The following is a 14,183-nucleotide window of genomic DNA, read 5'->3' as shown; positions in this document are numbered from 1 at the left end:
AATCCCTCCTGCAGCGCTGGCAGAACACAATGATTCATTGTCAGGCTGACGGTCAGTGTGCAGTGAGCATTTAGCGTAGATTGGAACTGCTGAAGCTCCCAGTGCACCCCTGCCTCTATCTACTGCACTGGCCCCAGGAGAAAGAGTTCAGCAGCCAGCCACAGAGTCCCAGAGTGCAGGTGAGCTGTTGACTTTAGTGGAGGATAAAACTGAAATCAGCACCCCCCTGATGTTGCACTATATGAAACAGAGTGAGTTGAGGTGGAAGATGACATAGTGTGAAACAGAATGAGTTGTGGTGGAAGGTGGCATTGTATGAAACAAAGTATAACAATGTATGAGACAATATATATGTAAAGCACTGCATACATTGATGGCGCTATATAAGTACTTGTAATAAATAATAAATAAATAAATGAGACAGAGTGAGTTGGGGTGAAAAGTTATATTGTATGAGGCAGATTGATAACCCAGAGTTGCGGTGGAAGATAACATTGTATGAGGCAGAGTGATGGTTGTGTTGGACGGTAACATTGTACGAGGCAGACTGATAGTTTTGGAGAACGGTAACATTGTGGGAAGCAGACTGATAGTTTTGGAGAACAGTAACATTGTTGGAGACAGACTGATAGTTTTGCAGAATGGTAACATTGTATGAGGCAGACTGATAGTTGTGGAGGATGGTAACATTGTATGAGGTGGACTGATAGTTTTGGAGAACGGTAACATTGTGGGAAGCAGACTGATAGTTTTGGAGAACGGTAACATTGTTGGAGGCAGACTGATAGTTTTGGAGGACGGTAACATTGTAGGAGGCAGATTGATAGTTGTGGAGGACGGTAACATTGTATGAGGCAGACTGATAGTTGTGGAGGACGGTAACATTGTATGAGGCAGACTGATAGTTGTGGAGGACGGTAACATTGTATGAGGCAGTTGTGGTGCATGGTAACATTGTGAGAGGCAGACTGATAGTTGTGGTGCAGGGTAACATTGTAGGAGGCATACTGATAGTTGTGGTGGACGGTAACATTGTGGGAGGCAGTTGTGGTGCATGGTAACATTGTGGGAGGCAGACTGATAGTTGTGGTGCATGGTAACATTGTGGGAGGCAGTTGTGGTGCAGGGTAACATTGTATGAGGCAGACTGATAGTTGTGGAGGACGGTAACATTGTATGAGGCAGACTGATAGTTGTGGAGGACGGTAACATTGTATGAGGCAGACTGATAGTTGTGGAGGACGGTAACATTGTATGAGGCAGACTGATAGTTGTGGAGGACGGTAACATTGTATGAGGCAGTTGTGGTGCATGGTAACATTGTAGGAGGCAGACTGATAGTTGTGGTGGACGGTAACATTGTAGGAGGCAGTTGTGGTGCAGGGTAACATTGTATGAGGCAGACTGATAGTTGTGGAGGACGGTAACATTGTATGAGGCAGACTGATAGTTGTGGTGGACGGTAACATTGTATGAGGCAGTTGTGGTGCATGGTAACATTGTAGGAGGCAGACTGATAGTTGTGGAGGACGGTAACATTGTATGAGGCAGACTGATAGTTGTGGTGGACGGTAACATTGTAGGAGGCAGTTGTGGTGCATGGTAACATTGTGAGAGGCAGACTGATAGTTGTGGTGCAGGGTAACATTGTAGGAGGCATACTGATAGTTGTGGTGGACGGTAACATTGTGGGAGGCAGTTGTGGTGCATGGTAACATTGTATGAGGCAGACTGATAGTTGTGGAGGACGGTAACATTGTATGAGGCAGACTGATAGTTGTGGTGGACGGTAACATTGTATGAGGCAGTTGTGGTGCATGGTAACATTGTAGGAGGCAGACTGATAGTTGTGGAGGACGGTAACATTGTATGAGGAAGACTGACAGTTGTGGTGGACGGTAACATTGTGGGAGGCAGTTGTGGTGCATGGTAACATTGTAGGAGGCAGACTGATAGTTGTGGAGGACGGTAACATTGTATGAGGCAGACTGATAGTTGTGGTGGACGGTAACATTGTATGAGGCAGTTGTGGTGCATGGTAACATTGTAGGAGGCAGACTGATAGTTGTGGAGGACGGTAACATTGTATGAGGCAGACTGATAGTTGTGGTGGACGGTAACATTGTATGAGGCAGTTGTGGTGCATGGTAACATTGTGAGAGGCAGACTGATAGTTGTGGTGCAGGGTAACATTGTAGGAGGCATACTGATAGTTGTGGTGGACGGTAACATTGTGGGAGGCAGTTGTGGTGCATGGTAACATTGTGGGAGGCAGACTGATAGTTGTGGTGCATGGTAACATTGTGGGAGGCAGTTGTGGTGCAGGGTAACATTGTATGAGGCAGACTGATAGTTGTGGAGGACGGTAACATTGTATGAGGCAGACTGATAGTTGTGGAGGACGGTAACATTGTATGAGGCAGACTGATAGTTGTGGAGGACGGTAACATTGTATGAGGCAGACTGATAGTTGTGGAGGACGGTAACATTGTATGAGGCAGTTGTGGTGCATGGTAACATTGTAGGAGGCAGACTGATAGTTGTGGTGGACGGTAACATTGTAGGAGGCAGTTGTGGTGCAGGGTAACATTGTATGAGGCAGACTGATAGTTGTGGAGGACGGTAACATTGTATGAGGCAGACTGATAGTTGTGGTGGACGGTAACATTGTATGAGGCAGTTGTGGTGCATGGTAACATTGTAGGAGGCAGACTGATAGTTGTGGAGGACGGTAACATTGTATGAGGCAGACTGATAGTTGTGGTGGACGGTAACATTGTAGGAGGCAGTTGTGGTGCATGGTAACATTGTGAGAGGCAGACTGATAGTTGTGGTGCAGGGTAACATTGTAGGAGGCATACTGATAGTTGTGGTGGACGGTAACATTGTGGGAGGCAGTTGTGGTGCATGGTAACATTGTATGAGGCAGACTGATAGTTGTGGAGGACGGTAACATTGTATGAGGCAGACTGATAGTTGTGGTGGACGGTAACATTGTATGAGGCAGTTGTGGTGCATGGTAACATTGTAGGAGGCAGACTGATAGTTGTGGAGGACGGTAACATTGTATGAGGAAGACTGACAGTTGTGGTGGACGGTAACATTGTGGGAGGCAGTTGTGGTGCATGGTAACATTGTAGGAGGCAGACTGATAGTTGTGGAGGACGGTAACATTGTATGAGGCAGACTGATAGTTGTGGTGGACGGTAACATTGTATGAGGCAGTTGTGGTGCATGGTAACATTGTAGGAGGCAGACTGATAGTTGTGGAGGACGGTAACATTGTATGAGGCAGACTGATAGTTGTGGTGGACGGTAACATTGTAGGAGGCAGTTGTGGTGCATGGTAACATTGTGAGAGGCAGACTGATAGTTGTGGTGCAGGGTAACATTGTAGGAGGCATACTGATAGTTGTGGTGGACGGTAACATTGTGGGAGGCAGTTGTGGTGCATGGTAACATTGTGGGAGGCAGACTGATAGTTGTGGTGCATGGTAACATTGTGGGAGGCAGTTGTGGTGCAGGGTAACATTGTATGAGGAAGACTGACAGTTGTGGTGGACGGTAACATTGTGGGAGGCAGTTGTGGTGCAGGGTAACATTGTATGAGGAAGACTGACAGTTGTGGTGGACGGTAACATTGTGGGAGGCAGTTGTGGTGCATGGTAACATTGTGAGAGGCAGACTGATAGTTGTGGTGCAGGGTAACATTGTAGGAGGCATACTGATAGTTGTGGTGGACGGTAACATTGTGGGAGGCAGTTGTGGTGCATGGTAACATTGTGGGAGGCAGACTGATAGTTGTGGTGCATGGTAACATTGTGGGAGGCAGTTGTGGTGCAGGGTAACATTGTATGAGGAAGACTGACAGTTGTGGTGGACGGTAACATTGTGGGAGGCAGTTGTGGTGCAGGGTAACATTGTATGAGGAAGACTGACAGTTGTGGTGGACGGTAACATTGTGGGAGGCAGTTGTGGTGCAGGGTAACATTGTGGGAGGCAGTTGTGGTGCAGGGTAACATTGTATGAGGAAAACTGATAGTTGTGGTGGACAGTAACATTGTGGGAGGCAGTTGTGGTGCATGGTAACATTGTGGGAGGCAGACTGATAGCTGTGGTGCAGGGTAACATTGTGGGAGGCAGTTGTGGTGCAGGGTAACATTGTGGGAGGCAGACTGATAGCTGTGGTGCAGGGTAACATTGTATGAGGCAGTTGTGGTGCAGGGTAACATTGTGGGAGGCAGACTGATAGCTGTGGTGCAGGGTAACATTGTAGGAGGCAGACTGATAGTTGTGGTGGACGGTAACATTGTGATAACCCAGAGTTGTGGTGAAGAGTCAGCACTAGGACCCCGCAGCTCTCCCACTCCCCGCCCCTCCCCAGCTGCAGTCACAGCCCCCTCCATCTCTCTCCTTCTCATCCCAGTCCGCTGCCTTGTCTCTCCATCCCCCGGCACACAGTCAGCCTGCAGCCGGCATGGCCTCTGTTAGCTTCAAAGCCCACCGTCTGGAGCTGCTGGCTGCCTATCAGGATGTCATCCAGGATCAGAACTCCATAGACTGGTGAGTAGGATCCTGACGTGTGCAGACGGAGAGTGCCAGGTGCATGTCCCTGTAGTGGGGGTGCACGTGTATGGACACTGCATTATGGTGCAGAATTGGGGTGTAGGACACATTAGCAGGAGGATGGAGGGGGATCACCTTGCAGTAAAGCGTTGATTCCAATGCACTGTCTGGGGTAATATCAGGGATGGGATGGTGGTGAATGGGGGTGCATTTGATTAGATGGTGCAGTAGATCAGGTAATGTGGAGGAGCAGGGCAGGGTTGTGGTAGGAGGGGCCACAGGCAGAGCAGTGCAGGGATTGGGGTGCCTGCTGACTGTATGGAATATAGGGCACAGCTTGGAGCAAGTAGAGTGACAGTGCAGGGGTGTGTTATAATGGAGGGGATGCTCGGAATCCATAACATGACTGCTGCTGCTGATTGCATGGCATGATATGGTTTGATGGCTGACTCCATCATACTGGATCCTCATTTCAGATGTGTGCTACACATGACAATCATTTGGGCCAATAAAGAGGTGCACTACAGATTCTCATTGTTCTCTGACATCAATCAGCCAGTGTCTGTGCTGCAGTAACCAAGATGGGGTCTGATGATAGACCAGCACATCCTAAACAGCCCTGCATCCATTAGCATGATCGCACATTTTAGTGGCAGTGCGGGCATTTCTCCATTTATTATTCTCATTGTTCACATCAAGCCGCATTCCTCTATGGGAGACTCCAATAAGAGCAGGAGGGTGTTGCATTGCCAGGCAGATGGGATGACACACAATGCCCAGACTAGGCTAGGATGCTGAGCTGTGCAGAGAGGCCGAATGGGGGCTGCTGGGTTAGATCTGCTTCTTTGTGTCTGGTTAGCTACAAAAAGGGAATTGGAGGACATTACTGGTGAGCAGGGTGGGTGGGTCACAGGATAGGAGAGCCCAGTTTTTTTTTTTTTTGTGTGTTATCTGAGATGATTTAGGGGGATTCGTGTGGGAGGAGACCTTGGGGAGACATTGAGAACTACCATTTGGGTGGGTCTGTCAAGGATCTTGGAGGGTTGGTGGGGGTTAGATCAGACAGACGATTACAGCATGAGAAAAAAATGGTTGAGATCAGCCTTTTGGTTTGCTTTAACTTCCTATGGAATGTTAGGACTTATGGGCTTAATTCACCTTTTTTGGAGGTGAGCGTGGTGCCCTGGGAATGGGGGAGTGAGACATGAAATAGATTAGTTCTCTGGAAGAAATCAGTGGGTGTTAGCTGATGGGATGATGCAGCTCTGGTTACCAAAGCATATGGCTAGCTCTGTCCGGTGAATTGTGCTCTTGGCTCACATTCCTCAGTCATACTGTGTATTACCTCATCCCCCCCCCCCCTTTTTTTTTTTTCTCCTAGCAAACCTTTTCTTTACTTGTTCTTTGTTTCTGGTCCACTGTACAGTATTTCTGCTGCTCCTCCCACTTTATCCATCTCTATCCACTTTTATTAGAAATGCTCAGCCATTCTGTAACCCTGTCCTATGTCAAGAACGAGCCAACGGTTGTAACCCTAAAGATGTACCATCACTTTGTGGAACTATACGTTTTTCAGAAATGATAGCTGATTAATCATGGAAGGTGGGGAAATAGAAAACTTATTTATATATATATATTTATATATATATATATATAGTGTGTATTTATAAAAAAAATGTATGTGTGTTTATGTATGTATGTATGTATGTATATGTATGTATATATATATATATATATATATATATATATATATATATATATATATATATTGTTCATCTCCACACTGCTCCACGTGCTGTTGCCTTTGTCTGATAGCATGTGAAAACTACTTACGGAATCAGATTTTATCTTCTCAGTAAGCCAGTTACCTTCTGCTCTTGGAAAGCCTGGAGCAACCACTTCATTACTGTCCTACTGCAGGTTTGAAAATGAATGGAACAGTCTTCTTACCATGAACTACAAGAATGCTGCCTGACTTTACCAGATAGCAGGCACGTGTAGGAAGGGTTGTCCCAGCGTGTTGTGGCGGAATGGCCTTCTTTGCCAGCTATGGTGTCTTGGTACAATGGTCCCAGGTCAATGGAAAGACAGGTATACACCCTACATGTCACCAGCTCTGGTGACTTTTCTGGTCTGTACCTTGATGGTTCTTCTCCACAGATGTCCTTGTGTGGCTTATTGTAGAATCATCAATGTAAAGATTGAAAGTGACAAAATCTGGTTCCAAAAAAATAGTATGAATTCTTGGATAAAAAAAAAAAGAAAGTACATTGTGTTGCCCTCTGCCTCATCCAAGTGTCCTTCCTGTTAGATGGTGGCTACATTTGTTCTCCATGGTCCCACTGTATGTAGGAACGTGTTCACATCCAAGATGGACTAGTGACTATGGGAGTTGTAGTGTGCATACAGCAGTGCACATGGCCCCAACCAATAGGCACTGCTGGTTGCAGACAAACAGAAGTGGGGTGGGGGTTGAAGGAGAGGCTTGAGAGCTCATAGAGGATGTTTTGAGGAGGTCAAAAAACATAGTAAGAAACCGGTTCATGAGAAATAGAGTCATGCATGTGTATGGATTATTTTTTTAGAATAAGCATCTAGTTTACTGTCACTTTAATTAAACATTGCGTTCCCTGTGTTATAAAGATCTGCTTTTTTTTCTGCAGTGATACTCATTCATACTTTTTCATTCATAGGGTTTGTGACCTAGGATCACTGGCTGTAGTTTGTGGCCGATCACCTTCTTTTGGTTCATTCCTACAGCTAGCAGATCCCAGTTCTCTGCCACACCCCCTTTTTCTTCTTCTTTGCCTGACAGTCTTTGTGCTCCTCATCTACTGTTACTTATCTTTAGGCCCCTACATCAAATCTGTACTGAGGAATATGTAGGCATCTTGCCGAATTCACTTTTGAAGCTGCTTGGCTTGCTTGGGTTATTATGCTGATGCACAGGCTTTAATGCTTCGATTCACTGATCCAAAACAAGTACAGTATGTAGAACACGAGTTATAACTTTCCTCTGACTTTCAGTTACTGAAATGTTTAGGCTTAAGAAAGCCAAGCAGCTTGTTGTTTTGATAAGGAGAGGTCATCAGTGGCAGCCTTTGTACACAAACAGTAAATTGATTGCTGGAAGCCCATTAAGTGCTCTTTCAAGCATGTGGTGGCCATTGGTGATCATTTTACAAGCAAATTGATTTGACTACACCTGATATAGGTGTGTGGTAACTTGCCACGTTGTTGCTGCTGGAAAACAAAAATAAGTTCATTGGTGGGGCTGGCACCTACTGCCCGTGTGCAGGACTCATTCACACGTGGCTCTTTTTGTGACCACTGCTGACCCCAACCCATTCATGTCAGAGGAACCCTATGGTTGTGGGATGGTCTACCATTTAACGGCTAAAACAGGCAGTGAAGAGACAACATATCACCTCCAAGTCATCTGTCAACTGCCCTCTGAAAAGCAGCCTGTGGTAATCACTTTTCAGAGGGCAGTTGACATATGACTGTTATGTTGTCTCTTCACTGCCTGTTTTAACCCATTGGACCTCTCCAGCTTCCCCTGATGATGACGTATTCATTGTCAAAACGCATTGGGATTATTATACTGGAGATTGATATTTGGCATTGTAACCTCCTTGTAGATTTAATTTTACCGGAGATTGACATATGGCATTGTAGCCTCCATGTTCATTTATAGCAATTATGCTTTGGAGATAGCTTTTTGATATTGCATCATAGTGTACATGGTATTTTGGGACAGCATTGGCATCATGTCCACTGCAGACATATCTGACAATTTATAATTGTATGGTATAGAACTGCACAATAAGATGTTTGTATGTAACATTGAAGTTGCCCAGACAAAACTAATTCTTTTGTCTTTCATGGAAAGACTGATACAAACACAATAAAATTTGCTTTTTATGATTCTGCTTTTAAGATTCTTTGCCTATAAATACTGTTTTTTTTTTTTTTCTTTTGTACTAATGTTGCTGATAAAAAGTCTCAGGGGAGACATCTTTGTTGTCCTGCAGTACATAACTGATCCTTGACTGCAGCTGATTGGTTGCAGTCACCATTCGACTAACAATTTTTCCCTGTCTCCTTCAGTCTTCATATCAAAGTTTGTTGAACCAGGTAGTGCCGACAGGGTCACCCACAGTATGAATTTCCACCTATTCAACAGGAAATGTCCAAAATTTGATCTGTGTATGGCAATTTTTAGATAATTGTCTCATTTGAAAGATATCCCCTCACCGCTATAAAATTTTGGATTCCCCATCACTTTCTGTCCCCGTGACAATGGTCTCCATGATAAATGGGGCTTGGTTACACTTGCAGCCACTATTGCCACTCCTCTGTAATGCGATAAGTGGTAGATCACCTTTCAGAGGCATTTGATAGACCGCTTGGAGGTGATATATCACTTTCTGGGTGCCTGTTTTAATCCCTGAAAGCCCATAGCACTACCCAGCAACCACATGGTTGCAGGGCAACTCCCGATCAATTAAGTGGGTTACATCTGGCAGTGGTTCTGCCTGCTGAATGTTACTGGTGGTAATAAAGACTTGACCTGCCCTTCTAACCTTTCCCCTTTTGCAATCCAAAACTAAAAAGATGTTGTCTAAAGATACAATTTAGATTAAAGTACACTATATTGCCAAAAGTATTGGGACGCCTGCCTTTACACGCACACAAACTTTAATGGCTCTTAGTCCATAGGGTTTAATACTGAGTTGGCCCACCCTTTTCAGCTATAACAGCTTCAACAACTCTTCTAGAAAGGCTGTCCACAAGGTTTAGGAGTGTGTCTATGGAAATGTTTGACCATTCTTCCAGAAACGCATTTGTGAGGTCAGGCACTGATGTCAGACAAAGAGGCCTGGCTTGCAGTCTCCACTGTAATTCATCCCAAAGGTGTTCTATTGGGTTGAGGTCAGGACTCTGTGCAAGCCAGTCAAGTTCCTCCACCCCAAACTCATTGATCCATGTGTTTATGGACCTTGCTTTGTGCACTGGTGCACAGCCATGTTGGAGCAGGAAGGGGCCATCCCCAAACTGTTTCCACAAAGTTGGGAGCATGAAATTGTCCAAATTTGTCTTGGTATGCTGACGCCTTCCCTTCACTGAAACTAAGGGGCCAAGCCCCTGAAAAACATCCCCACACCATAATCCCTTTTACACTTGGCACAATGTAGTCAGGCAAGTACCGTTCACCTGCAACTGCCAAACCCAGGCATGTCCATCGGATTGCCAGACAGAAAAGTGTGATTCACCACTCCAGAGAACACGTCTCCACTGCTCTAGAGTCCAGTGGCAGCATGCTTTACACCACTGCATCCGATGCTTTGCATTGCACTTGGTGATGTAAGGCTTGGATGCAGCTGCTCGGCCATGAAAACCCATTTCATGAAGCTCTTTACACACTGTTGTGTTAATCTGAAGGCCACATGAAGTTTGGAGGTCTTTAGCTATTGACTCTGCAGACAGTTGGCAACTTCTACGCGCTTCAGCATGCGCTGACCCCGCTCTGTCATTTTACGTGGCCTACCACTTCATGACTGAGTTGCTGTTGTTCCCAGTTGCTTCCAATTTGTTATGTCACAAACAGTTGACAGTGGAATATTTAGTAGCAAGGAAATTTCACGGATGAACATATTGCACAGGTGGCAACCTATCGCGGTACCACAGTTGAATTCGCTGAGCTCCTGAGAGCAACCCATTCTTTCACAAATGTTTGTAGAAGTAGTCTGCATGCCTAGGTGCTTGATTTTCTACACCTGTGGCCATGGAGGTGATTGGAACACAGAATTCAATGATTTGGAGGGGTGTCCGAATACTTTTGGCAATATAGTGTATGTAAGATTTTTTTCATCTTCTGTACTAAGAGAGATTGTGCTCTGAGCTTTCTGATCTTTCTCTATCTACTATTCTGAAGTTTGTTCTGGCCTGACTTTATTTTTACATTTCCATGTACCTTCTCATTTTCAGCATTTTCATCTTAAATTTCCAGGACTGGTAGTTCTAGTTTGTCAGATTTGCAAATGAAAGCTTTGTTGCAGCTGTGTTACTGACCATTTTCTTTTATTCTGTTGCAGTCTTCTTTCTGTTGCTGTATCTTGCACTTATTTTCTGTAGCCTGCTATGTAGGGTTGCCACCTTTTCTTCAAGCCAAACCCTAACACTTTATCAGTGCATGGCATTTTTGTTGTAGTACTAGTATACACTATAGGATTGTAAAGGTGGAACCACCTGAGTCCAATGATTTGGAGGGGTGTCTCAATACTTTGGCAATATATTTTATCTTTTTGTTATCCTAAAGCAGGCCATTCATGGGTTGAATTCCGAATGATTTTTCGATTGAAAATCGAAAACATCGTTCATTCTGTAATCCGATGGTGCCACCAATGATTTAGAAAATTGGTAGTTTTTCATGAATTTTCCAGCATGCCCGATAAATGAAATGAGCAGGAACCACGAAAATTGGCCGGTGCCATTGCCCCACTAGTCGAGCAAAAATCGGCCGATTTATGCTTAGGTTTGATTTTCTAACTAAAAATCGTTCAAAATTCGACCCACGTATGGCGGCCTAAGTGTCTTAGACTGACAACTACCTTGCATTTTCTGCTATAGTTTATTTTTAATCTAGAGGTGGACAATGTGTGGGGTGAGTGACCTTAAGCGTGGTCCCAGAATATCTTCATTATCCTCAGAAATGTAATACATCTAGGCAGACACTTTTGGGTTTGCTTAGCAATTGCAATTGAAGGATTGTGTCCTGGAAATAAGACCCTTGGGATTCAGACTATCAAAGGTTGAATACCACTGAATACCAATTTTCTTCCTTCTATTCAATCTCTTGTTCCATCTCTTACCATGGCTTAGATAGTGTTTTTTTTTATTGTTTAAAACCTTTCATTAGGCTATTGTGACTTTCCTATTTTCTTTATGTACTTGTTACATGTTTGCCATCTCAAAGTGTTTCTTAGTGTTATAAAGCCATTAGTACAGAAATCCATTAGCAGGCATTGTTTCTTTTTGTTATGCTCCACTTCTGAAATATGAGCACTCTATCCAGTTGGTGCTGAGATTGACTCGGAGTGTCGTTCCACTGCATTACACATTCTGCTTACACTAAAGGGGGTACAGCTGTGTCCTGTACCTTTGCATTGTCTTTATACCTGATCAGTGGCAGCAACAGCTGGTGTCTAGCCATGAATGCTGCTTGGTATAATAGCTCAGCAATAAAGCCTTGAACTTAGCTGCTATCATTTTATTAGGCCTCTTAGAAAAAATACATTTATTTTGCTGAAAGATACTTTACATATCAGATCTACACAACATAGCCTGAGGAAGTATGATCTGGTACAAAGTGGCACATGAATGAGCCAGGTGAAGTCACTCAAATGTTGGCAATATGTTGGTTACAATGGACACAGATTACCTAGTTTTTGGGCTTTTTTTTTTTTTGTAAAATCCTTAAATTACTGGAAACATAGTATCTTAATCGTACAGTGCAGGACAATGGCTGGGTATTCATAGACTCCCATGGCTTATAGCCTGCTACCTTATGGTGATTTGATGCTGGGCAAAGCTTTTGGACATGGCCACTGGGCATACTCCTATAACCCTACCCCATTCTTTGTCCTTTTGATGTTGGACCTCTTCTTTCTTTATAAAGACGTTTCTATGCTTAACTAGTTCTCATTTATGTTGAATTCTTAAATCCACTCTTTACTGCCTTCTGTACAATAGAAGCTTTGTAACCTTGGTAATACCTTGGGAACTGTACCTAGACCCTATGCTGGGGGATGGCCTGTAATATTTTGGGCACTGGAGCTGTTTGATCGCTTACGTTGGCACTAAGTGCAATGCATGTAGTTAACCGCAGCATGCTATACAGGTCCAGAGTTATGGTCTGTGACGGTCGCGGCGTCAGACCCCAGCCCTTCTCACCAATTTGTGACCGAAGGACCAGCCAATCTAAGACCGCGCTGCCACTTGCGTAACAATGCCACTCTCAGCTGTGCCCTGCACAAAGAGTTTCCAGCTCGCTGGACCACAATCTATGTGCCAGCAGCCTGGGAGCGATTGTTACTGGGTCAGGATAATTACGCAATTAGCCCTTCACACTGCCACCACCACCTTTTTACAGAGAAGGTGGAAACTCACAAATCTTAGCAGTAACACAATGATGTTTGAATAAGCGTCTGTATACACACTGCCACCGCAGACAGATGTATGCAGAGGGTTAAAACACACGGTAGCACTCTTCAGAGACGGGGATTCTTAGTTTGAATTAAAGAGCTTTAGAAACCTTTCAACACTTTTCAGAAAATAGAATTTAATACTAAAAAGGTCAATATGGTGCAATAAAAATATTTACAGAAAAGATGTGAGAGAGTGAGAGAGAACACAACAGCGAGATAAGGAAAGAAGTTTCAGAAGGTAGGATACCTGCAGAAGTCCTTGGTTTAAGCAGAGCTCAAGTATCCTGACCAAAAGGGTACCTTTTCTCCCAAAGTTGGTTCCTGATGTTAAAAGGGAGAATCTCTTCATGTTCTCTCCAGGCATGACAGTTTTTTCTAGTGTCCCAGCAGGGTGTGTCTACTGAAGCCAAGGGCCAATCGCCTCATTTGGGGAGGAGTGTTAGGCGGAGACCAAGGCTGTGACCCAAATCCCTCCCAAGTCCGCACCATGGTCAATTACCTTCCATAGGTATATGTAGCATCCTATCCACTGGTAGAATAACATGCAGAATCATATTCTGAACGTCCAGACACCAAATCTGACATATCTTACCTTTTCAGATAAAAACATATTGCTTTCTACTCTCGTGTAGGTGCCACATAGGGGTGTCAGGTGACTCATATTAAAATGACCTATCTGAATATATTCTTTGTTTTAATGGGCCTTGTTCCTGTCGAGATTTATGAATTTGTATGAAAAAGTGATTCAAGTGGGATGTACGTTTCACTGCCACTCTGTAATGCTTTTCATGTCCAGTGACTGACTGATGTATAGCTTTACGACCAGGCTAAGGCAAGAGTCTGACAGACATCATGGGGTTTATTTACTAAAACTGGAGAGTCCAAAATCAGACTCCCTTCTGCATAGAAACCAATCAGCTTCCAGGTTTCATTGCCAAAACTTCATTGAACAAGCTGAGGTTAGAAGCTGATTGGTTTCTATGCAGAAGGGAGTCTGATTTTGGACTCTCCAGCTTTAGTAAATAAACCCCCATGTGACCAGCTAATTGGGTTTACAACCGTGAAGTGTATCCAGCGGTGCCTGATGCACGTGTGACCCCAGCATACACACACACCACATGCCATTCAAAAAAGGGAGGGGGAAGACTGAACGGAGTGAGAATGACATTTGCAGAGTATGATACAAGATGGTAGATCTTAACAAAATGGTTGTCCGCGTCCATTCACCACATGGTCCTCTGCTATGGTCCTGAGACACTGAAGCCCCTGGTGAGGGGTAAGAGTATTGTGATGGCTGAAGCCTGGACCTATACAGGGACCAGCAACATAGAAAGGTAAGACAGGTTTGTTCTGTTATTGGACTGTTACTGTGGACGTATAGCAAGTATGAGACTTAATATTTCCACT

General features: G+C 44.3%; 1 protein-coding gene across 4 annotated transcripts in view; it reads left to right on the top strand.

Moving 5' to 3' along the window:
- Nucleotides 1-4,396: 4,396 nt before the first annotated feature.
- Nucleotides 4,397-14,183, top strand: part of DBN1 (drebrin 1) — a 135,277-nt gene continuing 125,490 nt past the window's right edge. For all 4 annotated transcript variants that reach the window (XM_089671134.1, XM_089671133.1, XM_089671132.1 and 1 more), the window contains exon 1: nucleotides 4,397-4,563. In XM_089671134.1, coding sequence (XP_089527260.1) covers nucleotides 4,478-4,563 — 86 coding nt within the window. In that variant the 5' untranslated portion in view covers nucleotides 4,397-4,477. The remainder of the gene's footprint in view (nucleotides 4,564-14,183) is intronic.

The sequence above is a fragment of the Staurois parvus genome, unplaced genomic scaffold, assembly GCF_062004578.1.
Source record: "Staurois parvus isolate SC_StPar_1 unplaced genomic scaffold, SC_StPar_1.0 ptg000099l, whole genome shotgun sequence".
In the NCBI taxonomy this organism is placed as follows: Eukaryota; Metazoa; Chordata; class Amphibia; order Anura; family Ranidae; genus Staurois; species Staurois parvus.
This window is presented reverse-complemented; position numbering and strand designations above follow the sequence as displayed.